This window comes from Crocodylus siamensis, chromosome 13 (assembly GCF_052110815.1).
Source record: "Crocodylus siamensis isolate JL-2025a chromosome 13, ASM5211081v1, whole genome shotgun sequence".
Taxonomy (NCBI): Eukaryota; Metazoa; Chordata; order Crocodylia; family Crocodylidae; genus Crocodylus; species Crocodylus siamensis.
This window is the reverse complement of record NC_143407.1, coordinates 3,599,601-3,623,557: the sequence shown is the minus strand read 5'-3', so window position 1 is coordinate 3,623,557 and position 23,957 is coordinate 3,599,601. Positions and strand designations below refer to the sequence as shown.

The following is a 23,957-nucleotide window of genomic DNA, read 5'->3' as shown; positions in this document are numbered from 1 at the left end:
CATGCGCGCATTTGCATAACGAGAGGCGGGCGTTCATTTGCAGTCATGTATATTGGCAGTCATGCATCCATGTGCGTTCGCACATACACGCGTGCCTGCCCACCCGCATGTAGTGAGCGGCGGGCACCGCGCGGCCCCTCCCGCCCTCGGCGCGGCGTGACGCCGCCCGCCTCGCGCCGCCTTCGCACAACGGCATCGCCTCGCGCTGCACCTGCGCCGCCCCAGGTGCGCCGCGGCCGGCTCGGGCGAGCCGCGATGTCCGCCGAGCCGCCGCCGGGGCCGGAGAGCCGCCCCGCCAGCCTGCGCGCCTCGGAGAAGAAGTGCTGTGAGTGCGGCCGGGCCGGAGGGGGCGCGGGAGGCGGCCCTGTCCCACCTGGAGGGCTGCACCCATCGCCAGGCACCCCTCGGAGGGCAGCCGGCTCCGGCCTTCGCTCCTCTCCCTGCTTCCTCTCTCCTTTTCCTGTCTTTTTCTTCTTTTCGTCGTTTTCGTCTAGTCTTTTTTTGGCTTTTCTGCGCCCCCTCCATAGGGACGCGGGGCGCTGCTTGGTGCACTTTGGCCGGCGCTCTGGAACGGCTCCGGAGGGCGGGTGTCACGCAGCGGATGCTGCAATGGGCAGGGGGGAGGGGGGGTGTTTCTGCCTGGTCCTCTCTCCCTTGCAGCCTCCAGCATTTTAGGGCGCTCGGTCTGTGGTGCGGGTACCGCCGGGGGTCTGCAGACAGCCTCTCCGTGGTATGCCGTACCAGATGTATTATGATGCTTTTATAGGACCAAAATTGTGCCAGTGGTACTTAAGGTCGAACTGAAAAAATGTGCTGGTGGTACTGCTTTAAATCGGTGGTGCGCAATGTGGGAACCGCAGAGGCTGGATCCCTCCCTCCTGTGCTCAATAGTGACTGATGCCCCTTTCCTCGGAGCCTGTGTCCAGTCCCTCTGTGAATCTGGTCCAGTTTTTGGCTTCCCCCACGCATGACGCTATGGATGGACCCCACAAGGGTGCAGGGAAGACCTCGGTGCTGAACACTTCCCTGTTTCTGTGCAGAGGGAAAGGCTTACAAGAGTTTTTCCCCACCTGGCTCATCTTAATGGACTTACTAATGAGCTTCACCTTGTTTCTGCTGCTGTTTTTAGCTGACCCAAGTGAAGGACAAGCTGCCAGGCAGCGTTGGGTGTGCAAACCTAGCACACCATACAACCCCAACCCCATTAAGATAGAAATCTGTAGTGTTACACATATTCTGCTGTGCTGTGGGCTGAACTCTCTGCTGCAGAAGTGCTCTGTTATTCTCCCGTAGTCAAAAAAAAAAATGAATGAAAATGCAGAGCTGGCATTTTCTGCAAGGGGGCTTGAGCTTAATGAGGTTGAGAACTACTGGCTTAGGGGTTCAGCTGTTGGAAAGGGAAATCCATTTTCATGCAGTTTGTGTTTTAATGAACATTATGCTCCGCAGAGTCACTCATGCAAACTGTATAGTGGGTAGCAGAGCCGGATAAAACACAGGGGCTTAAAATAGCCTCCCGTGAAATGTTCCATGTGTATGTCATGGGCTTCGTCACGCAGCGACCTGGGTATGTTGTCCCTGTGATGCCTTGAGTTCATGCCATGGCTGGCCTCTGAATTTTCCACTGAACTCTTTTAACCTGGGCCTTCCCAGACTTTGTTACTGTTCTCCTGAGCCTGGGACAGATTTCAGCAAAGAATCGCAAAGGTATTTCTTAACTGAATTAGAGAAGAGCTACATGAAAAGTAAGGATACTGTGCATGTACATATATACACACAGCATATTTCCATATAAATACACATGCAGGTGTTACCATGATTTTAGGATGCATATTTACCCCAGCTCTGTTTTGACATTGCTTTCCGAGCGCCTTGATCTCACTAAATGTCTGCACAGTGGTTTATTTTTTCTCCTGACGTCTGATGTTCTTGTGCAGGTCATGTTCCTTTTACTTATTTTTTTTTGTTCATATATCTGTTTTTTCTAAGTCCTTAAATCCTAGGCTTTTTATTGTGTCTCCCCCCACCCCCAACTTCTTAATCTAGGTCACTGGGAATTGAACTTGCTATTTGCTGCCTTTTTCATATCAACTGGAATGTTTAAATCAACAACCACCATTTATGCATGATGCTTGTAATAGAATAAGTTTTGCCTGCTGTCACAGTATGTACTACTTAAAATGACTGACCAAAAGAGGCTGGGGAGGAGAAACTGGTTTGAAAGGAGTTTATGTAGTTGGTTTCCCCATGGTCAGATATGTTGTTTTTTCCCCCTGCAGAGTAACAGATGAGCGCACCCGCAAACATTCCCAAGGGAATTTGGGGGCAGGGTGAACTTGCAGATCTGTGCCCCTAACTGGTTTTGAAATTGTTAAGCTTTTTCAGGGGACAGCCCCTTTAATGCAGTGGTAGGATTCACTTTTATTTTGTGCCAAAACCATTTGTCAGGCTGATTGGAGATGGGAAAGCCTTTTTACAAACTCGTATCTTGTCCCTTCCCTGACATGCAGAATTGCTTCATGCAGTGTGTAAATTCAGCTGCTTTGACCCATTCAGTTGGCAAGGTGCATGAGCTATCATATTCAACTGGTGTCCTTCATATAATTTTATGCAACTTGTTTGGTTTTTTTAATAAGTGGATTTTCTGACATTCAGGAAGTCACCTGGTTTATTTTTTGTAATGTACTAGAGTCCTGGGCAAAACCGCCTGAATGTTACAATATCCTGCTTTTCAGAAAAGCCTGAATGTTACAATATCCTGCTTTTCAGTGTTTCCCATTTGTTTTCTCAAGTGATTGCTCTATGTTTAAAAAAAAAAAATCACTTTCTCTCTAGTCCCAGTAGAGAATGCAGTCTTTTTGTAATAAAGACATTTTTCTTGTGCCCTTGATTGTTCCTGCGTAATTGGTAAATATTTTTAACTCTGACTGCCGTAGTGTATACTGCGTTGGCCAAAATGCTTTCTGCCTTTTGCTGTATCTGCTGAGTTGCTGACCTGCTCCATTAACGCACACCTGAGAAAGTAATGGCGTGGTGCACTGATAGCTAGGGACATTTAATCAGATGGAAAGATGTGATACTGAGTCCATTGTATAAAACACAGTGACCCTTTGTGAGACTGCTAGATAGGCAGAGGCAGTGGAGTTGCATTAGGGATGAATTTGGCTTCTACTTTGGTTTTGTTTTCTCAGCTGTTTTAGTTTACGGTTTTGTCCTTTGACTTGTTGCAGCATGGGCTTCTTATATGACCAACTCCCCTACTCTAATCATTATGATTGGTCTCCCTGCACGGGGCAAGACTTATATGTCCAAGAAACTAACCCGCTACCTCAATTGGATTGGAGTGCCTACAAAAGGTACGTATGCAGAAACATACCACGGTGGAGTTTCAGGCTGCTGGTGCATCGGTTTTAATCCAGCCCAGAGATATAAGGACTGAAAATTGAGCATTACATTTAGGGTAGGGCCTTTTTTTTTCCAGTTTGTGGGGAAGTATCTATAGCACATATACTTCCATGCCATCTGTAGCCTTTTTGGCAGCGGCATCAAATCCCTCAAAGAGTCAATGGTGCACGGTGACTGAATTCATAGAGTCATAGAAAATGAGGCTGCAAGGGACCCCAGGAGGTCACGTCTAGTCCAAACCTCTGCTCAGAGCAGGAGCAGCCCCAACTAAATGGTCCCAGCCAAGGCTTAGTCTCGCTGGGTCTTGAAAACCTCCAAGGATGGAGATTTCACCACCTCTCTGGCCAACCTGTTCCAGTGCTTTACTACCCTCCTAGTAAGAAAGATTTTCCTACTACCCAACCTAAACCTCCCTTGCTGCAACTTGAGGCCATTGCTCCTTGTTCTGTCATCTGCCACCACTGAGATCATAGCATCTAAATAGAAAGTTAGGGTTGGAAGGGACCTCAGGAGGTTGTCCTGTCTGGAAACTCCATGTGTACTTCCACAAGGGTCTCTGTAGGCAAATTGTCGGGGTTAGTCTGTAAGGGAAGCTCACAGTGGTGCTATTCAGTTTGCATCTATTCTGTGTTCAGAGGGTTCAAGTTGTCCATGTGTGGAAACCAGCTTATGGCTTCCATACCAGTTAAGACTTCAGAAGAGGTCTCGAGTGAGATTTTACACCCTTGTGGTACCCAGAGCACGGGGTGAATTTCATCATACAGAGGACTTTAGGGCTTTTATGGCTTTAGGGCTTGGCATCTTTTATAAGAGTGGAATTCTTCTGCAAATCCCTGTGTAAGATCTTAAAAGGCCCCTTTTGCTTTACTTGGGTCTCTTCTCCCATGTAGCACTGCACGTGCATACACTTAATAATGGGAATTGCGTGGGAATATGTTGCTAATCAAAAAGATAAATTCCTAAATGTGTTTGTTTTTGTGAAGTGTTTAATTTAGGAGTGTACCGTCGTGAAGCAGTGAAGTCGTACAAGTCCTATGATTTTTTCAGGCATGATAACAAAGAAGCCATGGAGATTCGGAAGTAAGTCTGCGCTGGGGGGTCCAGCTCACTATGAAAATTGGATACACGAGTTCCTCTCGTTGTGAAGTTCATGTACCAATACTTCTGTTTTGGGGAGGTAACAGCTAACTGGCAAATACAGGATGAGACTCTGCCACTACTGTTTAGGTTGAGAGGAATGGACTGTGGGCTTTGCCTCCCTTATTTCAGGGGAGTCTGTTTGCACTCGGTATAAGGCATCAGTAGCACAGATATGCTTGGAATGGAGTTCCAGTTTGTTCTACCTCAGTAAATGCCAGATGAGCTTAGAGGCTTTAAAAGCCGGTTTGGGAACATCTGATGAAATCTCATTTTTGGGGGCCTAGTGCTCTACAGAAGCAGTTTTCATTTGATTGACATTTTCCCATTTTAAATTCCCCTTGCTTGCTGATAGCTAGTTGGCCCCGCAGTTATCTTTCTGAAGGACTAGGGCTACTAGAAACTCAAAAAGCATCCTTCAGATGGATTTTTATGATAAGTAAGCAAAGCTACAAGCTGTGGTGTCTCTGACTGGAGTGGAAAGGCATCCTTTCTGTAAATGAACACACAGAGTGAGATCCTGGCTCTGCTGATGTCCCTGGCTGAACTCTGTTGGAGCCAGGATTTCATCTCGAGGTTACTGTAGTGACAATTTCAAGACCAGGGAGGTCCTAGAGATGCCCAATGGCACCAAAATAATAAACCCACCAAACAGGTTAGGCTTGCTCCAGTTGAAATCAGTGGGAATTTTGTCCTTTACTTCAGGGGAAGTAAAATGGGGCCCAGAGGACAGAATTCCTCTGGGGATTAATGAATGACTGCAGGGGAGGGCTGGAGTTATCTTCTGCTCCCAGAATCTCTCTGCTCTGGCTGCCAGTGCACTTGGCCCCAAGGACCAGGACTCAGCAATGATCTATTTGTCTATATAAGGAGAGATCAACAAACTCCTGGGTTGGAAAGGCAGTGCCCTCACAACTGGGACGTGGAGGTGGAAACGAGGGATTAAATGGTGTTCACTGAACCTCCAGGTCTGTGGGATGCAGAGAATGCCTTTAACGAGAGAGAAACAAGACCTCTAAACCCCATCCCTTCCCCGTGTAAACTCTGGGGTCGTGATTTGCTGGGCTTGGAATCGGGATACTTTATACCAGCTCTGATCATGCCAATTTTTCTCCTTACAGAAAATGTGCCTTGGTGGCCCTGGAAGATGTGAAAGCTTATCTCCTGGAGGAGTGCGGGCAGATTGCAGTAAGACAATGCTAGAATTAAACACAGTCCACATGAGATCAGTGTTTAAATTAATGACTGAGTTTTTCAAAGCTGCCTAAGAGACTTGGTCAAGCATACAAACCCTTCTGGCAGCTTTGATACAACCTTGGATAATGACACTTATTGAGGTTACTTGTTGTTTGGTTTGTTTTTTCTGTCCTGTTAGGTGTTCGATGCAACCAACACAACTCGGGAAAGGAGGGACCTGATTTTAAATTTTGCTAAAGAAAATGCTTTTAAGGTGACTTTTATTTAATGTGGAATAAGACTTCAGTAATGTAATTTACAGCCTGGGTATCTCCCATAGCCATAAGCCTCCCTGCCTTTGAAGGTGTGTTTTTTGCTCTTAATTTTGCACACAGCAGTTTTCTTTTCAATTTACTATGCTTTGATGGCAAAGGCTCCTTTACAATCTCATTCTGCAAAGGCAGGGTCTTAGAAGGCTAGTATGTATAATTTTGGAGCTTTGTTTTTATTGCCTCTGGAGATCTTGTGCTTTTTTTCCTGGTGGGATGTCCAGAACCAGACTTTCTGCCTCTTACCTTTTTGTCCTTATTTCACTGTATGGTCATAGAAGCACTAAGGTTCTGTTCTTGAGCTGCTTGCAGTTTCCTAATATGCAGTTTACAACTTGGATATGGACAGACCCCTGAAGGTAGAGGAATTCTGCATGTATCAATCAATCCGTTGAATCTTACCTTTTCCTTTTGGTCATGGCTTGCCTGCCGCTTCCCCTGTGTTGGCCAGGGGAGCAATGATTTGCTAGGATCATGCATTTGATTTCTTTCTTTGCTTTCTAAGCCGGAAAGAAATGTCACCTCCTCCTCAAGCACACTTCCACTGCATCTGAGGCAGCAGTAGGAGCACCGTTTAGGACAAATCATAACCTGACAGACCTGCTTGTCCATTACTGAGCTCATAAAACTCGCCCTATCTCTGCAAGATAGCGTTCTGGGGCCTTGATTCTCCTTGACATAGCTTGTGTTGTCATATCAACCTGTGCAAAGTGCTGTCCTTTCATAAGTGTAAATGATAACGTGTAGTAAAAGGTCTGGGAAAGTCGGGCCCCTCGCTTCTATGTATGCATCTGGCTTGGGAAGTTTTAGTGTGCTGATGGCAGTGAAGGGGTCCAACAAAGCAGACTGCCTTGATCAGTCCATATTCGTTAGATGCTCAGACATCTGCTGATGTGTAATGCACACTTCTAGACAGAGCGATAGCAGGAATCCATTGATTAAAACAAGGCGAAAGGTTGGTTTCACACAAGATATGCTGGGCAAGATCCCCCCCAGGTGATTCTGTTGACTTTGTATGTGATTAGACTAGGGATTTAATATGATTTACAAGCATTGTTCTAGAGCATCTGTATTCTGTTAAAAAGGCCATTGCTTTCTCCACAGGTGTTTTTTGTAGAGTCTGTCTGTGATGATCCTGATGTGATTGCTGCCAATATCCTGGTAGGTGCCATACATTTACGGATGCAGTGTGTAGGGGCTGTCTTTAGAAGATTTGATGTTTGCTGTGGAAGGTCACACAGCATTGAAATGGTTCATCGTAATTGCTGAGATATGTAGTTGTTAGAGATAAGAATAAGAAAATGTAAGCTAATAGCTGAGAAAAGCAATGTCAGTAGGACATAGCCTTTTTCCCTTTATACACAGTCTATGTCATTAGTCTCAGTAGTATGTGCACTGTAAACAGCAGCAGCTCAAGGAATTAGGAGGGGCTTTTCCAAGCCAGGCACAGCAAGGAAACCATGTCAAGCAAGTATGATCCAGTTAAGTGTTCAGTAATGAAACTGAAACTCTTCTGGACAATGCATTGGTGCTCTTTGAGGAAGTTCTAGGATCCTACATGCTAAGGTGTGTCTTAGACCTTGGCCCCATAGACATGTACTTTGTGTGTCAAAGTTTTGTGCAGTAAGGATTTCAGATTAAACTGATCTTGGAGGCTAATACTAATCTGAAAGGGTCCCAGACACTCCTGTCTGTAATGCATGCAGATTAGCCTGTTAGCATATACGGGATCTTGACTCTCTGCTGCCCTGTATATAACACAATTGTTTTCCCACGGTGCAATATGAGTGCAGAGTGGTTGTAGGAGGCTACCAAAACCAAATGGTAGTAGCAACTTTTACCAGCTTCAGGGGTGGAAATGATGCCAGGCAGCAGTGTACCCAGGATGAAGCGTCTACTATGATTCCTGGGATGACTGGGAAATGTGAGTTGCTTCCATTTGAAACAAGAAAAACGAAGCTGCTAAGCCCTGCTGGAGAGTTGGGTCTGTTCTGCAAGAGTAGGGGATTCTAGTTTTGAAAGCCTTCGTTCTGTCTTCTTCCATTTTAACTAAGTGTTAGCAGGAGATTGTGCAAGGTCGTGCCGACGGTGCTGTAACAGGATCTTGTGCTTGGTTTGGTGTTGATCTCTGTTACATAATTGTCGATCCAAAGTTATCCAGCTGGAGTCAGTTGAGGGGCTCTACTTGTACACTGGAATACAGAGTGCGAACTTTCATTCTGATCCCCTTTTATTTCCTTTCTTTCCCCTGCTGAGGGGCCTTCTGGGTTAAACCCACACTACTTCAGAGCACTTTTATGCTAAGATAACCAAGTCTAATTTATATGGCATCTTAATAGCCCAGCAAAGGTAGAAGCTAAACTGCTTGCAATACATATAATTTTGCAGCTCATAGCTTGACGCTATCGCAGCCTTGTATAAAGTACAGGGGGTGGAGTGGCTGTTTGCAGTGCCATGGGGCATTCTGATAGTCTCATTCTTGTTTCATCCCTGAGATAAGCACTTGCTATTTGTAGTCCTAGAGAAAGCAAAAGCAGATGGATTACTTCTGTTGGAACTTGGGAACCAAACCAAAGCCGTGAAGCGTTTGACCTTGGAGGATGATTTTATTTTCACGGGCAGATATGCACTAAATAGTTTGCCTGGAACGGCAAAACGGACACCAGCTGTGTCTGTCCCCAGGCCAAATGCTACAACAGGTCATTGAGAATTGCCCTTTGTTTCCTTGCCAGGGGCAGGCTCTTCACGGGGCACATGGGGACGGAGAAGGAGAAATTCAAACACTCTGTTTCTTTGACTGTAAAAGAATCGTGTCGCTCGGTCATGTTTCCATTTTGAAGGAAAGTGAGCTTAACTTTTATAAAGTGTCTCTCTTGTTCAGGAAGTGAAGGTCTCAAGTCCTGACTACCCAGAGAGAAACAGAGAGAATGTGATGGATGACTTCCTGAAGAGGATAGAGTGCTATAAAGTCACATACCAGCTTCTTGATCCAGATGATTATGACAAGTAAGAGGCTGCATTTGAGACTGTATTGTCCTGCACGCTGTGGGGAGACTGATACGCTTGTTGGTGTCAGTTTTGTTGCCTGATTTAATCTCCTGTCGTTCAAAGGGTCTTCTCTCTACTCTGACATAACTCTCATTCCCAGTGATCTATATTATAAAATCAGCCTTTTTTGTGCTAGGAGCGTACAATCGAGTCCCAAATGACGTGAAAGTATTTTCCTCTTACAAAGTAGAATGCAATACAGCTTCATACTGTAACATCACCTCGTGCTTTCTCCCTAAGCATTTTCTAAGGCATGGAGATATCGGAGCTTTAAGGGGGTAGCACAATATCAGTGCAGCAGAATGGATAGCTAGAGTACATACGTGTGTGTGTATACACCCCTCAGCCTTAACATGTGTTTAGGTTTAAAGGTGCTGAGTTGTGTGTTCTTGTTCTGTGCTGGCTGTAGAGACCTTTCCTTCATTAAAGTGATCAACGTGGGGCAGCGATTCCTGGTAAACCGGGTCCAGGATTACATCCAGAGTAAAATTGTCTACTACCTTATGAACATTCACGTCCAGCCCCGTACCATCTACCTGTGCCGACATGGCGAGAGTGAGCATAACCTTGTTGGCAAGATTGGTGGGGATTCTGGCTTGTCATCTCGTGGCAAACAGGTATGTTCATGGCAACGCCAGGATTGCCGTACTCTTATTAAAGTATCCATTTCGCATGATAGGACTCTGGTTTTGGCCAAGATTCTCTACCAGTGTAACTGAATGCAGCTGTATGGACTTCAGGGCAGTTTTCCCCATGTAAGCCAATTAAAGACCTGTTTCTCTGAACCCTGAATCCTGGGTGTATCTGACTTCTTTTGGGGGTGGGTTGAAGTCCGCATGAACACTTTCAGCTGTCACTCCCCTGCTTCTTCTTAAGAAGGGCGGTTCATTCAGTGAACACTTTTTTTCCCCCCTCTACTGGGAACTCTATACCCAGTGTGACATTACTGCAGCTCTGTTTTGAAATGCGCACGTTCCTTCATAAAGAAGCAGTAAATTTTATCATCTTCCAACTTGCATTAATTTCTTCTAGTTTGCTCAAACCCTGAAAAAATTTATCAAGGAGCAGGAAATTGTGGATTTGAAGGTGTGGACAAGCCAGCTGAAGAGAACTATCCAGACAGCTGAGTCCTTGGGGGTCCCCTATGAACAGTGGAAGATTTTGAATGAGATTGATGCTGTGAGTAGGATGGGGGGGATGCCCTTCTACTATGTGCTGGCCCTTTGGAGGTTTGTAAATAAAAAAACATTTATAATGAATGTGAAACGATCAGCCGTGTCTCAGCTTGCAAAAATGTCTAAGCACTTCCTGAGCAGTAATTAAGCTTTGCAGCAGTGTCTAGGCAGACATATGCTGGACTTTTCACTCCTGCAAGGTGCAAAATTTGTTTGGTGTAGAATTAGCAACATCTACAGGTTTATTTCCCATACAGGGAAAACTTTACCGTTCAAGGTCCCGGGTGTCTGCAGCAACCCACAGTAGTGGCAGATGTTATCAAGTCAGTGGTAATTCTTTCGTGAGCAGATAAGCTGTCAGGATAATATAGTAGAAATGACTCCTTTTTCATTATCTCCATATATTTAAAAATAAGACTCAACCCACTCCAAGGAGCATAAATACATTGACCTAAAACTCACCATGACAAGAAGGTGCAATTGTTTGGAGGAGTTGTTACATCTGTCCAGCAAAGATGTTCATGCTGATCTACCTTGTAGGAGTGTGAGGAGGTGTAACCATGTGGAGGTTCTCGGATGAAAGTGCTCTGTGTTTTAAATGACAACAGCGTGAGTGGGTTTTGAATCTTGATACTACTGTCACATAAGCACAGAAACTTGCGCTCAGTCATTTACTTTGTGTTGCTGCTGCAATGTCTAAATCTTTTGCAACAAATTCTGTTTTAACAAGTTCCTCTTCCACCAGGGGGTATGTGAAGAAATGACTTACGAAGAAATTGAAAATAAGTACCCTGATGAGTTTGCTCTGAGAGATCAAGAGAAATATCTTTATCGCTATCCCGGAGGAGAGGTGAAGAAGATTTAAAATAATAATTGCTAATTAAGCAGCTGTAGCTGAGTGTGTGCATTTGGGAAAGAAGGAAGAACTGAAGCGAAATGTTTTGGGGAAACTGATGTACATGGTAGCATTCCAGACTCAGTTTAAGGCAATAGACTACTAACCTTTAAGCATCTGTATTGAACCTTTAAGCATCTGTATTGAAACCTGTCTTTGTTTTCTAGTCTTATCAAGACTTGGTACAGCGCCTGGAGCCTGTAATCATGGAGCTAGAACGTCAAGGCAATGTCTTAGTTATCGCTCACCAGGCTGTTATGAGGTGCCTGTTGGCTTACTTCCTTGACAAGAATGCAGGTATGAAAATGAATAGCTGAGTTGGGGTGCGAGCATGTGACTGGTTATATCACAGAGCTGGTCAATATTGCTTCTCTATCTAGTTAGTTTTTTTCAGCGGCTTCTGAGAAAAGTTTGCAAGTAATCCTGCATTTTCTCTTTTTTGCTGAGAGCATCTTGAAGTGCTATGCAAGCTACTCCTTGCAGGGTCACTGAAATGCAGGCACTTCTCGTGGACAGTTAGGATAGGCAGTGTTTTGCATACAGCTTTCATCTGGCATTTCATAGACATTAGGACTGGAGGGGACCTCGGAAGATCATCAAGTCCAGCCCTCTGCCCCAGGGGCAGAAAGCTGCGGTCACAGGATCCCAGCAAGATAAGCATTCAGGTGACTCTTAAAGAAGTCCAGAGTAGGTGCTTGCACCACCTCTGGCAGCAGTCTGTTCCAGGTCTTCGGGGCTCGGACAGTAAAGAAGTTCTTCCTTATGTCCAGCTTGAAATGGTCTTGGAGGAGTTTGTGACCATTTGACCTTGTCATTCCTTGGGGTGCTCTGGTGAACAGGTGCTTCCCCCAAATCCTGATGTACACCCCTTATGTACTTGTAGGCAGCCACCAGGTCGGTCCTGAGCCTGCACTTTTCCAGGCTGAAGAGTCCCATGGCTCTCAGCCTCTCATCATAAGGCCCGTTCTCCTGCCCTCTGATCATTCAAGTGATTTAGGTTTGGTCTTCTGCCACAGACTCCTTCTGTGACATTAGGAAGTCATGTTATCATTTGCCAGCTGCGGATGATCCTTTCCCCACCTCCACCCAAAGGCATCGGTGGAAAGATTAAATCCATTAACGAGGGCAAGGTGATCAGACACCGCTGATGTCCCCACAGAAAGGGACAACGTTACCCAACTGACTTGATGGACAGCAGAGGGGTTAAATGGCTTATGGAAGGGGAATTTGGGTTGAGGACCTTAGAGAGAAGCATTGTGGAAGGTGCCAAGCAGATGGCAAAACTCTTCTGAGACCCTCCACTTAGTCTCGTGAATATGAGAAACTATTGGCATCAATTTTCAGCATTGTCTGTATTTCTGCTGTTTAGAGTTGTTACCACTGGGTGGCAGTTGAGAAAAAGGAAGAAAAGGCCTCCTTTAATTCAGAGTGTGTGGACTGAAGCAGGGCTGCTGGCCACAGCCAGAATCCTGCTGAAGTTCGTGAAACAAATATCCACTGACTTCAGCCCGGCCAGGATTTCAGCCTAGGGTTCTGCTGCTGTTCTCTGACTCCCAAAGCTGACGGGGGTTAAGGCAGGGGAAGGCAACAAAAATAGAGCCTCTGGTGGGAGGAACAAGGACCGCTCTCATTGACAGTCTCCTGGCAGACTGGGCAGAGGCAGCAACATGCCTTGATTGAACAGTTGGAGATGTAAGTGGATGGCTCAGGAATTGCAAAGAATTGGGGCAGGAGGGAAATACACAGGTGATTCTTCAGGTTCTGCCAAGTCTGCAGGAGTGGGCTGCATGGGCGTTCGGGGCATACGAGACACGATACTAAACAATTACACTGTGTATCTGTTTTTTCTGAAGACAAGCGTCATAACCCTGCACACTTCTTGAGCATGCAGCCCCTCCTTTTAAACACCACTGAATGAGTCGCCGTGCTTAGAATTAAGCCTGTATGTAAGTTATTGCAGTGTCTGGGCCAAAGTGGACTTACACCATCCCTGCGTGTCGCTTGCTGGGTGTTAATAGATCAATGTCCAGTTAACCAAGAGTCACCCTGTTGGGTTGACTTCCTGGCCAAATGGTATGGAACAAACGAAGGGACTCTTCAGATGTTGTTGGTGTACTAGTAATAATTCAGCACGTCAGCCGAAAGAGGCATATAAGGAAATATAATTTATAATCAGGGTTCGGATCCTAGCAGAGCTCAGAGGGGCTGAACCCCCACATTAGAGACAAGAGCCCCCCTCTTGGGGGTCTCCAATTTTATTAGGGCATCATGATGGGCAGCCCAACTTGTTTTTTACAGCCCTCCCCTCGAGATTCAAAGTGTAATTCGAACCCTGCTCGTAAGCCCTTGACAACAGTTCTTACCTGTCTTCCCACCTGTGGTCACAGCTCACTGGTGTCAGAGCTGAAATATATTTCTAGAGAGTCACTTCCCAAATGAGTTTGAGGATCTTTTATTGTGTAGTCAAAAGGCTGAAAGCTTCAATAGACTTCTTTGTTCTGGGAGCTCTGCAAACCGGTCCAAAGCAGTTCCTTGTGGGTCCCTGGTCAGTTAGACCTTGAGAAGGATTTAGTTCCTAGTTGGGGAATCCCCCATCTCCCTTTTTTTTCCCCACTATGCACCTGGCTCCTTATTAATTGGGGCTTCTCTAGGCTGTCTGCCCACTGGTCCATAAATTAACTTCCCTCCCATCTGACACATTTAACATGTTTCCCACTAAGAAGGCTTCGCAGTATATTAGCAGCTTAGTTCTTAGTTCCCGCCTTGTAGGCTTCTCGGAAATTTAGTTAAAACCTTAACAGCATTATGCAGTTGCAACGCAGTGGTACGTAAATGTATGAGGTTACATAAGCCCTTGCATGTTGTTAATGTACTTAAATTGCATACTGGGTTTTAGCTTCTGTACAGTTTTGACTATCTCCAGTGTGTGTCAATACTCAGTCAACATGCAAAGCTCCAAGCAGCCCCCACATGTGCAGTGTTTAACTCTTTGTTTGGTCCTAGATGAGCTGCCGTACCTGAGATGCCCGCTTCATACTGTATTCAAACTCACGCCGGTTGCATATGGTGAATATTTTCCCATTTCTGACTTACAAAATTGCCTACCAAGTCCAGGTTACAAGGTGCAAATACAAAGTTACTTCCAGTTAGTCAGCCAAGTTAGACATCTCGTGGTACTAAACTAAGAGGCCCCAAACTGCAATCTTTTATTCACACATGCAAAAACGGCTGCTCCTGTGATTAAGAACTAGCGCCTTCTAGACAGAGGCACCTTGGATATGGATATTTCCATGGAAGTCGAGTTTGTCCTCCAAACATGAACAGAAATCATATCAATTTAGTATATTCCATGTAGTGCATGTCTTTGGAGGGAGCTGCCATTGTTTATTAGCCTCATTTTCGCAGCCCACACCACAAGGAATTATTTAGTACGATGTATATGTAGAATCCATGATTGATACTGAATTTGACAACTCCAGACAAATGCAAGAGTTCTTCACAAAAGAAGGAAATGAACTGTTCCCTGTCTGAAAACAATTTTGCAGTTCAGCAGAAGTTTAAAAATAATTTTATATTAAAAACAACTGTAGTTCCTCCTAACATGTTCTCTCTTTTCTTTGGGTGAAGGTTGCAAAGTAGAAATGATCAACCTGAATGTTGAAGCAGTCAACACCCACCGAGACAAACCTTCTATGAGTACAGTAAGTCTTGTCTGAAAATTTCTGCCTTTGACTTGTGTGCCAAGCTTTAAAAAACAAAACAAAAAAACCCCCAAACCTGCATTACAGGAAATATTACAAATCAAAAGCAGTCACGTATCAGGGAGCAGAAGATATTCTAAGCATGAGAGCTACATTTACTTCCATTGCAGTGTGAAGGCTTTGATGATAGTGATGGATGGACTGTGGACTTAGAGAGAGATGCAATGCTAGCTTTGTCAGATTTTGTCTCCGTAGTCCCTTACACCTAGATTTGTCAGGACATCCTGTTCAGCAAAGCGCTTAATCCCTTTGGCCTACGTAGCTTCAATTTTAAAATGGCTTTAGTTTTGGAGTTCTCTCTTGTACCTACATGCAGAACCTAGCTTTCTCAGAGGTGCCAATCATCTGAAGCTACCATGAGCTGCAGTAAAGACGGTTAGGTATTCACCATCAGTAACTATACAGAGACTGCTTTTAAAGCCCAACACTCAAAAAGGGAAGACTCAGAAGTGGAGGCCCCCTACCAAATTCTGCGTAGCTAGACCAGGGTCTCTGTAATGAATCCATTAAATATAGACCCATGTCTGAAAACTTGGGCTTTCGCCTCTCTGTTTAGTCAAGTCCTTTGAAGGTGAGTATAAAAGAGCTGTCTGTCATTCATATTTATTTTGAGTCTTGCTGAACTTACTATGTCATCTAAATTTCTTTTGTTTAGCTCCATTATGACCACTACTAAGCAGCTGTGTGTAGGGCAATCATTTGGAAGGTGACTTACAAGGCTAAAGCCTCATTGAACTGAGTAGAGATTATGAGAGTAGGCTGAGCAGCAAAACTTCCTGTGGCTAATGTAGTTTTGGTGTTTGTAATTCAGACTCGCGTGGCTAGTTCTTTTACTCCATTGTTGCATGATACTCGGCTGTCTGCAGGGAAGAGTTAGCAGTTGTCTCTTCTCTGCTTCCTCTGGCAATATGGAGCTGCTCAAAGATAAATCTAAGTACTTGGGAAAATGTGATTATTTAATGCATGATTTCATCTGAATTGTATAACCAAAATCTTCACTGCAGAGGGGAAAGGGAAATAAATAAAACTTTTGCAACTGTACTTGTCACTAGACAGTTTCAGCATTTTCTCGACTGCAGCAGTCTCTCAGCTGTTCCATGTTCAATGGATTGAGGATAAAGGGAATGGCTAGAATGTGGCTTAGCACTTCTAACCGCTTTTGGGAAGGTGCTAGATAGATTTTTTTTTTTAAACCATCAGTGGGCCCAATCCTGCCCTCACTCTGTAGTTTAAATTTTCCCAGAGACCCAATATGTCTGCTGTGTGTGAGTTCTTCAGGTGCAGCTTCTGGGGAACTTGCATGGTGCACAGGCCTTGTCCTGGTCCTTTGCAGAGGCACATCTTTCTGTGGACATCCCTGGAGCTTGGGTTGGGCTCCTACTGATTTGAATGGAAGGTCTGCACACAGACCTGAGGCAGGATTCGACTGGTGGCTACGGTAGTTTCAGGGTGTTGGCGGTGTCACAGAAATGTGTTGGCATGACTTTGATTTCAGATTGTAGTTTTGCTTTTCATTCCTTGTGATATCCTCCATTTTTAATCAGACCAACCCTTCAAAGAGCCAAACCCCCTTAAGGATGAGAAGAAACAGCTTTACACCTCTGGCCAGTGCGGACACAATAAAGCGCCCACGAAATTACAGTGTTGGGAGCAGGCCTCTCAGCCCGCTGGAGTCTCTCGTATTCCCAGAGGCTCAAGATGGGAGTGATCGTCGGAAGCTACAAGTCAGTGCTCAAGTGGTAATTCATCTATGCTATCCCTTCGCACAGTCGTGCACACAACTAATGATCAAACAATCACTGATCGTTTCCAGTGATTCCATTTGAAGTGCCTATGTAGCCACTTAGCATGTATACTTTCCATCACCATCCAATCTTGAGACTCACTTAAAATGATGAACCTATTAACACCATCTTGGAGTGGAACTGTCATCCAGAAGCATTACAATCGCATGCTGCCGCCAGGGTGACTCTCCTTGCATACTGCTGATTTGCTGGTTGGTTAATTTAAACTAGGGCACTCCTCAGCAGGATGGGTAGATTGGTAAGAGTAGTGGCCTGTTTACAAGTCCAAATGCTGTAAGGTATATGCAGCTAAATGGTCCTCTCATCCCAGTGCGATTTGATTAGCAGCATCTTTGCATGCTCAGTCGTGGTGAGGAGTAGCCGTGCCTCTTCACCCTGCTGCTCCTGCCCTTTTTGTTCTGCAGGCTCTTGGTTCGAGCTGTGACCGGAGAGTGTTTCAAGGCACTTGATCCTTGATACTACTGTCCTCCTTTTACCATCTCTGTGCATGACAGCCAAAATTTGCAAAAGCAGCCATAGATTTTTGGGTGCCTTGATGTCTAGGTGTCCAACTTCTAAAGTGTCTCATGTTCAGACCCTACCATTTTATTTCCTGCTTGCTTTATTAAGATGTGGGCCTGACTCGCTCCTTGCTGTGTGTATGTGGAGCCCCATTTGCTTTTTTATTTCTTTGTCCCCAGTTCCTTGGGGAACGAGCTGGGGGAGAGAGGTGATGATTCTTCGTCCAGTTTCCCAGTGACACAGAGAAATCCAGTGCAGAAATGGCTATAATTGCTTCACTTGTTGGGAGCCCCAGGGGAGAGAGCAAGCATGGAAGAGGCTGGGAGTTGAACTGTCCTCTGACCGGTAAAGTCAAGCTTAGGACAGATTGGTGGGCCAGTGTGAGGGTCTTTTCAGAACCAGGCTTTTGCTGCAGCTGCACCCATGTTGCATTTTGCTCCTCTCTCCAGGGCCTGCCATCTTTAGTGAAGCAATTATTTCCAGTGTGCTGCTGGACTGATCTCTGGCACTGATTGCTGCAGTTCTCTTGGGAATGACACTGCCTTATGTAGGAAGGTGAGAGCGAGAGAAAGTGAAGTCTGATTCCTCCCAATTATTTGCTTCTTGTGTCTTGCATCAGATAAACAGGGCTCAGATCAGTGACAAGATTACACCTTTTCCTAGGACAGCAGGGCAAGTCACAATTACAGTTCTCAGTCTCTTAACTATTTAATAGACCTGCTTGGGATCGCTTTTCCCCCCCCTGCTAGCGTATGAACTAGTCAAAAAAACAAAACAAAAGAATGGGGTATTTTTCAGTGTTAAAGACAGGTTTTTTTTCTTTAAACTTTCCCTCCCTCTTGTTTCCAGTGGTGGCTTTATAACCTGGTGCCGCTGTAGTACACAAGAGCCAACAAATACTTTTGGGAGTGGCCAAAAATGAAATATAACCTATTTTTGTTGTTCAAGTAGCATCCCCTGTGTTTGCACTTCAGCCGGCTTAAAGACTGGAGCGTGACAGTATTAAAAGCTTTGGTCCTGATTCACCAGTGCATTGCAGTTTTCAGGCTGGCCTTGCTCTGTTATCTGCCAAGCACTGAAGTGAAGTAATTTCTGATGAACCCCAAGTTCAACTTGGGTTCAGTAATTCTAAGGTGCTTGCAGTAAAACGCATCCCCAACTCTTTGGAAGTGACGGCTAATATTGGGCATCGAAGTTAAGACACTTCAGATGATGCCCTTTGAATACCAGGCTCCTTTTGAAAATCAGCCCCTTTATGTTGCATAAGTAGGGTGGCCCATAAACGGAGATGCTCAGGATCACTCCTCACTTGTGTGAGTTTGGGTTCTGTCCTAATGCAATCGTTTAAAACCTAAAATGGTCTTTTTTAAACTTAGCATTGTAAAAATTGCTTCTCTCTGCTCTGCCGGTAATAAGAATGCTGCTTATTATGAGGGATGATGCTGAATTGGACAGAGCCATATAAACGAGTGTACAGCTGGTGAGCTGAATGACTAGACTGAATCTTCAGGGTGCAGTTTGCCTGGCCTGTGTCATACCACCGGTTCTGATAACGAGTCTGCAATGGTGCCTTCCTAACACGAGGTTCTGGAGGTTGTTTTAGCTCTCTTCTTGTTTGCTGCAATGCTTTTGTTTGGGGGGTTTTCCAGTCTTTATTACAACGTGGTATATGCTATCTTGTGCTGTTTCTTTTTCCTTTGCAGCCTCAAGTGGGAAATGCTTGCGTGTGAGTACCGCTGAAAAGAGCTTGTATGCATTGTCTCTCTGGGTTTGTTTAGTAAGTAGGAATTATCTTGAATCTAGCTGCATGGAAATTGCTTTGGAAGTAAAATCAGTGCATGGGGCAGAAGGGGATTATTTTACCTTTTGTCCAGCAAATTAAAGCGAGGCCATTTTGGGGGAGGCATATGTGTGATGCAAATCATCTCTCTGCAGAGGCAAGCATGAGAGTCCAAAGAGGATTGACTAGCGTGTATACAGTGTGTAGGCCATCTGTGGGATGATGCCTTCTACCCCAGATCGGCAAGATCACTGGGCCCAAAAGCACAGTGTAGCTTGCACCAAATCCCCCCTTGGGGTCACCCCACAGAGGTCATTCAGTGGGATTACACCAGAGGAGGATTTGGGCCCTGGTGCCGGTCTTCAGCATGAAATGCTGACAGCAGTAGTTAGCTGTGGATCGGAGCATGGAGTTTCTCTCCTGACACGAATGGAGGATCATGCACAGAGGTGACATCAGGACACAGCCCTAATGCGCATCACTCCAGAGCGACCTATATTAAGATACTAATTACTTGCTTGAGGAAATCCTGCAGTCCTTGAGCAGCTTGGTTCAGGAAATAGCCAACTTCTAATCCCAGCATGGACCTTGGCTTGCTCTGAGGCCTGGGGCAAGGCGTTTGCTGTCTTCCCCTCTCTCTTCCACGTTCACTGTGAGGGGTAATGCTGGCCTGCCTCTCAGGGGCGTAGTGATTTAATTATGGCTTGCTCTTGGGTGGTGTTGAACACCCTGAGCTCCCAGTGGCTTCAACTGAGAGTTGAGTAAATTGAGCATGAGGCCTGAGATCCTTCAAACCTAACAGATTTTGGATCTGTGCTTCAGTGGTATGTTGTAATGACACTTGTCTCTATTGTATCCCATGACCCCGCTGGAGGGATGCATTGGATGGGGGCTGGAGGATACTGTAGCATCTGTTTGCTTGTTTGTTCTCACATCCTCATTGGAGAGGACAGATAAATAGTGTGTTATCCCTTCTCTCCAGGGAGCGAGCAGACAAGAGCACCTGTGAGCCCTTGATTTCTGTCTCAGCCATCAAGTAAGGCAGTCCAGAGAGAGAGGCCTTTCCTGTCACTTGTACAGAATGGCCAGAAAATTATCTTCGCTCTACTTTACACCTGTGCTGCTCTGCTATGACCCTGCTGGTTATGAAACCTGTTTCTATCCCTGCTTTAATCACCTCCATGACTGTCACTGGCAAATCTTAATCCAAATAGTTGAATGCAATCTTAATGCAAATAGTACGTGTGTAATTGTCTTTTTGACTTTGATGTTGCAGCTTTGACGTTGCAGTTTATATATCTTATTGGTGAACCTGACTGTACAACATAGCAATTGGTTATACTCAGTTCTCTGGTGGCTGCTGGTAGGTGTCCTCGGTTTTTTTTGTGTGTTTATGCAGGTCTTGCAACACTTTTGCTCTTTCCCCGGTGGAGCAGTATTTTTGTTCCACATGCTTTTGTGGTAGCTTCATTGAAGTAGCTGCAGAAAGGCTGTTTGCCAGATAGTGAATACTCTTTTTTTCCTAGAAAGCTTTGCCTGTTGCGGCTCTCCGCTGCCATAGATGTTAGTCTGAGGTTAACTCTGGGATATGCAGTGGAAGGTGTGGTGTTTGTCCATTTGTAGCCATTTAACATGAAATGTCCAAAGCACTTCCAGTACTCAGCCCTGTTTCTTTTGCTACACTGAAGAAATGATTTTGCTTAAGGGTGTGGTGTCAAAGGAAACTGAAAAACTTTTGCCAGTAAAATGTATTAAGCAGTAAGGCGGGACCTTAAATGCTATGTCCATCCAGACAGCAAGAAGAATGTTTTGGAACTGGGAGTTTAGAGCCGGTCGCACTTCTTGCTCTGCTCCCATCCAGCCACCGAGAGCTTTGACCTTGGACACATCTTGTAATCTCTCTGCACTTCAGTTTCCCATCTTGGGACAATACTTGCATTTATAAAGTGCTTTGAAATTCTCCAACAAAAGGTGCTATATAAGGGCAATGTATTGCTGTCAACGAATGTAGCAAGAGTCAATTTACATTATTGAACTGATCGTGCAACAACTTTTTTAGAAGAAAACCTCTGTAGGTTCCCTTGCTTTCTGATGGAGAGCTTCTCTGTCTAGTTTTGCACCATTGAACTGTCACAGTGGCTGTGATCATCAGTTATTTTCTTTTAATGGGGAAAAACGGTATTTTAAAACCATTTCATGGATCCACTTGCCCTGAATGTCTCCTGGTCCCCTCCAGTCCCATGAGGTATTCCAGCCATTGCATAAACCAAACGCACAGCCTATAACACCTCTGAGAGTACCCACCATGAATTCATATGTGCAGTGTATCACAGTTGCAAATACTTTCTGATGCGAGCTATATGATGCTCTGAGGAATGGAAATCCGATGACTGCCTGTATTTCAAAGGCGCAATGTGCTTGTCTTTCATTTCCCTTGATCATAAAATCATATCTTTGGAAGGGACTTCAGGCAGCAGCCCTCTAGACTGACCCTTTGCATAGATGCAGAATTTTACTATTCCTAAACTATCCCCGACGTAACAGAATGGAAGCGCTGAAGTGCCCTCCAGAACAGCAGCAGTTTCGCCCTTTTTCGAACAGTTAGCGTATGTTTGCCCATCCCTTGAGCTGCCTTTGCTTACAGCTTGCACTTCCAAACTGTATGCCAAGCCCTTCCCAATGGAGAGCTTAATTTGTGTGAGATATTAGGAAAATCTTTCTCACCAGGAGGGTAGTAAAGCACTGGAACAGGTTTCCCAGAGAGGTGATGGATTCTCCATCCTTGGAGGTTTTTAAGACCCAGGTAGACAAAGCCTTGGCTGGGATGATGTAGGCAAGGCTGGTCCTGCTTGGAGCAGGGGGTCGGACTAGATGCAACCTCCTGAGGTCCCTTCCAACCCTCCTTTTCTATGATTCAGTGCATAGAAATGAAAACGCTTGCTGGTTCAGTTACTTCTTTCCAGGCATCTAATGCACATATTCTGACTGGAAGATTAAGAGAACTCATTCATATCTGCCCGCACTTGCAGCACCAAAAAACCAGCACATTCAAGTCCAATTCAAGTCTTGCCCTTGTCATATGCCAGTCACACCTCTTCCCAAGCAGGGAGGGGTGTGCCGTCTAAGCTGAGACGAGTAACATTTCTGCGCTTTGGATCTGAATAACTTCTTTGGAATGGTTATAAACAGGCATGTGTTGGCAGGATTGGAATTTCCTTCGGAAGCTGTTAACGGCGCATCCTTCAACGATAGGATTTTAATTGCACTTTGTACCTAATGTGAAACTCTGTAACATTTTTAATTGCAATTCCACAGTTTCCCTCTTCGTATGCATACATACGTCCCTTAGGATAAGGGTCTGCGTTAAGAATTTCAGGTTGATGTGCCTTGTTTTGTCTTCTACTCTTAACTTTAAGATATATATTTTAAATAATAGATTCATAGAAGTTCTATTTAAATGATAAAGCAATGTGACTATTTTACCAAAGCTGCAGTAGCGCACAAAATGTCCAGCCTGGCAGCTGCTCCGTTATATTTTGTATGCTAGAATGAACGTTTTAGCTGGTGCCAGGAGAGATGCCAAAAAAGGGCATCTCTTTATTGTACTTTGTAGCTCCCTGTGTGTCTTCAAGTACCATCTGTGGACTTTGACACAAGCATATTTGCAGCCCTGTGTGGGCAAGACAGATAGTTACATTATGCTCCAGGCCTCACCATGAGACTTATCCTGCTTTCTTTGCAATCTAAGGGAGCATTGCTATAATATCCCTAAGCGTGAGATCAAGCTGCAGGGAATCTCAGTCTAATCCCACGTTGCTGAATCTTAATTACTGGGGATTAAGTAAGAGAAGAGAACTGTGCTAGATAGGTCTCCAACTGGACAGATCCTCTTTTTCACTTGCAAAGTGAGCTAATGTGGTGGGGGGGGGGTTGTTGTTTTTTTTATCAGCAAGGTTGAAACTGCTCCCTTGGCAGAGGGTTATCGCTTTTGTCTTTTTGCTCCTTTTCCCAGTGATGAACAAACAGCGAATTTCTTCAATGTTGTCTTTGCAAGATTGCTTTTCTAGCCCTATCTGTGCTTTGCTCAAGTCTCTAAAATGAAAAAACTCAAGGTCATCGTGGGGGGGGTGCAAACAAGCAGTTAGAACTTAGTAAAACACGTCTTGGAACTTGTTCCCAGCCCTTTTCTTCTCTAGGGATGTCACTTTGCTCCATACGAATGTGCTGCTCTAGGCCAGTTTGCTCTAGAACACCTACATTTTAAATTGTCGTTAGTCTGTCTTAAATCCCTTGCTATTTATTTGATTGGAACAGGGATTTATTTGCATTTTAACCAAATATTTATTTTGCTGGTAAATCACAGATTCAATTTATGCAGTGTCTATGGATTTCCTGACTGTTTGTATTTAAAAAAGAAAATGTGAATTGTTAATATTTGATACGGATTCAGTGACTGAGTTTTCTCTTGTCTGCAAAAGAATGATGGCTGTACCATAAAAAACATTTCAGAGGCTGATTTTTATACCATGGTGGTGCAGTCTTCGGATGGGCCCCTTGAACGGTTTTGGTGCAAGATGGGCTGATGCTCAGGGGTGTCTGCAGCTTAGCCCCTCTAGCTGGGCGCACACAATTAGTAGCCACTTTTGAACATTGTGGCCTTTGCATTTGAATGTATATAGCCGTGTGTCTGCAAAGGTGTACTCCATTTCTGCTCCCAGGAATGCACTCCCCTGATGCACGATCGAACCACCGCTAGGACATTTCTGTGTACAGAAGGTACATCTCATAAAACCAGCAAGATGTCTCCCGTGGTTAACTTTTCAAATACAGGCCTGCAAAATAGCCATTGTGGAAATGTTTTTTCTTAATGTTTTGTCTTGGAGCTGTAAATCTTCTTGTGGATCAGATAAATAAAATGAAGTAACCCTGAACCACCAGATTGCTT

At 44.8% G+C, this 23,957-nt stretch overlaps 1 protein-coding gene across 5 annotated transcripts; it reads left to right on the top strand.

Annotated features, from left to right (window-relative positions):
• Nucleotides 1–83: 83 nt before the first annotated feature.
• Nucleotides 84–23,943, top strand: PFKFB2 (6-phosphofructo-2-kinase/fructose-2,6-biphosphatase 2). 5 transcript variants are annotated; one of them, XM_090026551.1, is made up of 16 exons: nt 84–325; nt 3,231–3,356; nt 4,389–4,485; nt 5,664–5,730; nt 5,918–5,992; nt 7,152–7,208; nt 8,929–9,053; nt 9,505–9,712; nt 10,128–10,274; nt 11,016–11,120; nt 11,333–11,462; nt 14,169–14,231; nt 14,793–14,866; nt 16,471–16,650; nt 18,936–18,958; nt 19,995–23,943. In XM_090026551.1, the coding sequence occupies exons 1-16, from the start codon at nt 256–258 to the stop codon at nt 20,050–20,052; spliced, it is 1,605 nt and encodes a 534-aa protein (XP_089882677.1). In that variant the 5' UTR covers nt 84–255; the 3' UTR covers nt 20,053–23,943. The 5 variants fall into 5 exon arrangements, with proteins under 5 accessions (XP_089882677.1, XP_089882679.1, XP_089882676.1 ...); XM_090026553.1 differs by having other exon boundaries at nt 18,936–19,009; XM_090026550.1 differs by having other exon boundaries at nt 16,471–16,665.
• Nucleotides 23,944–23,957: the final 14 nt, after the last annotated feature.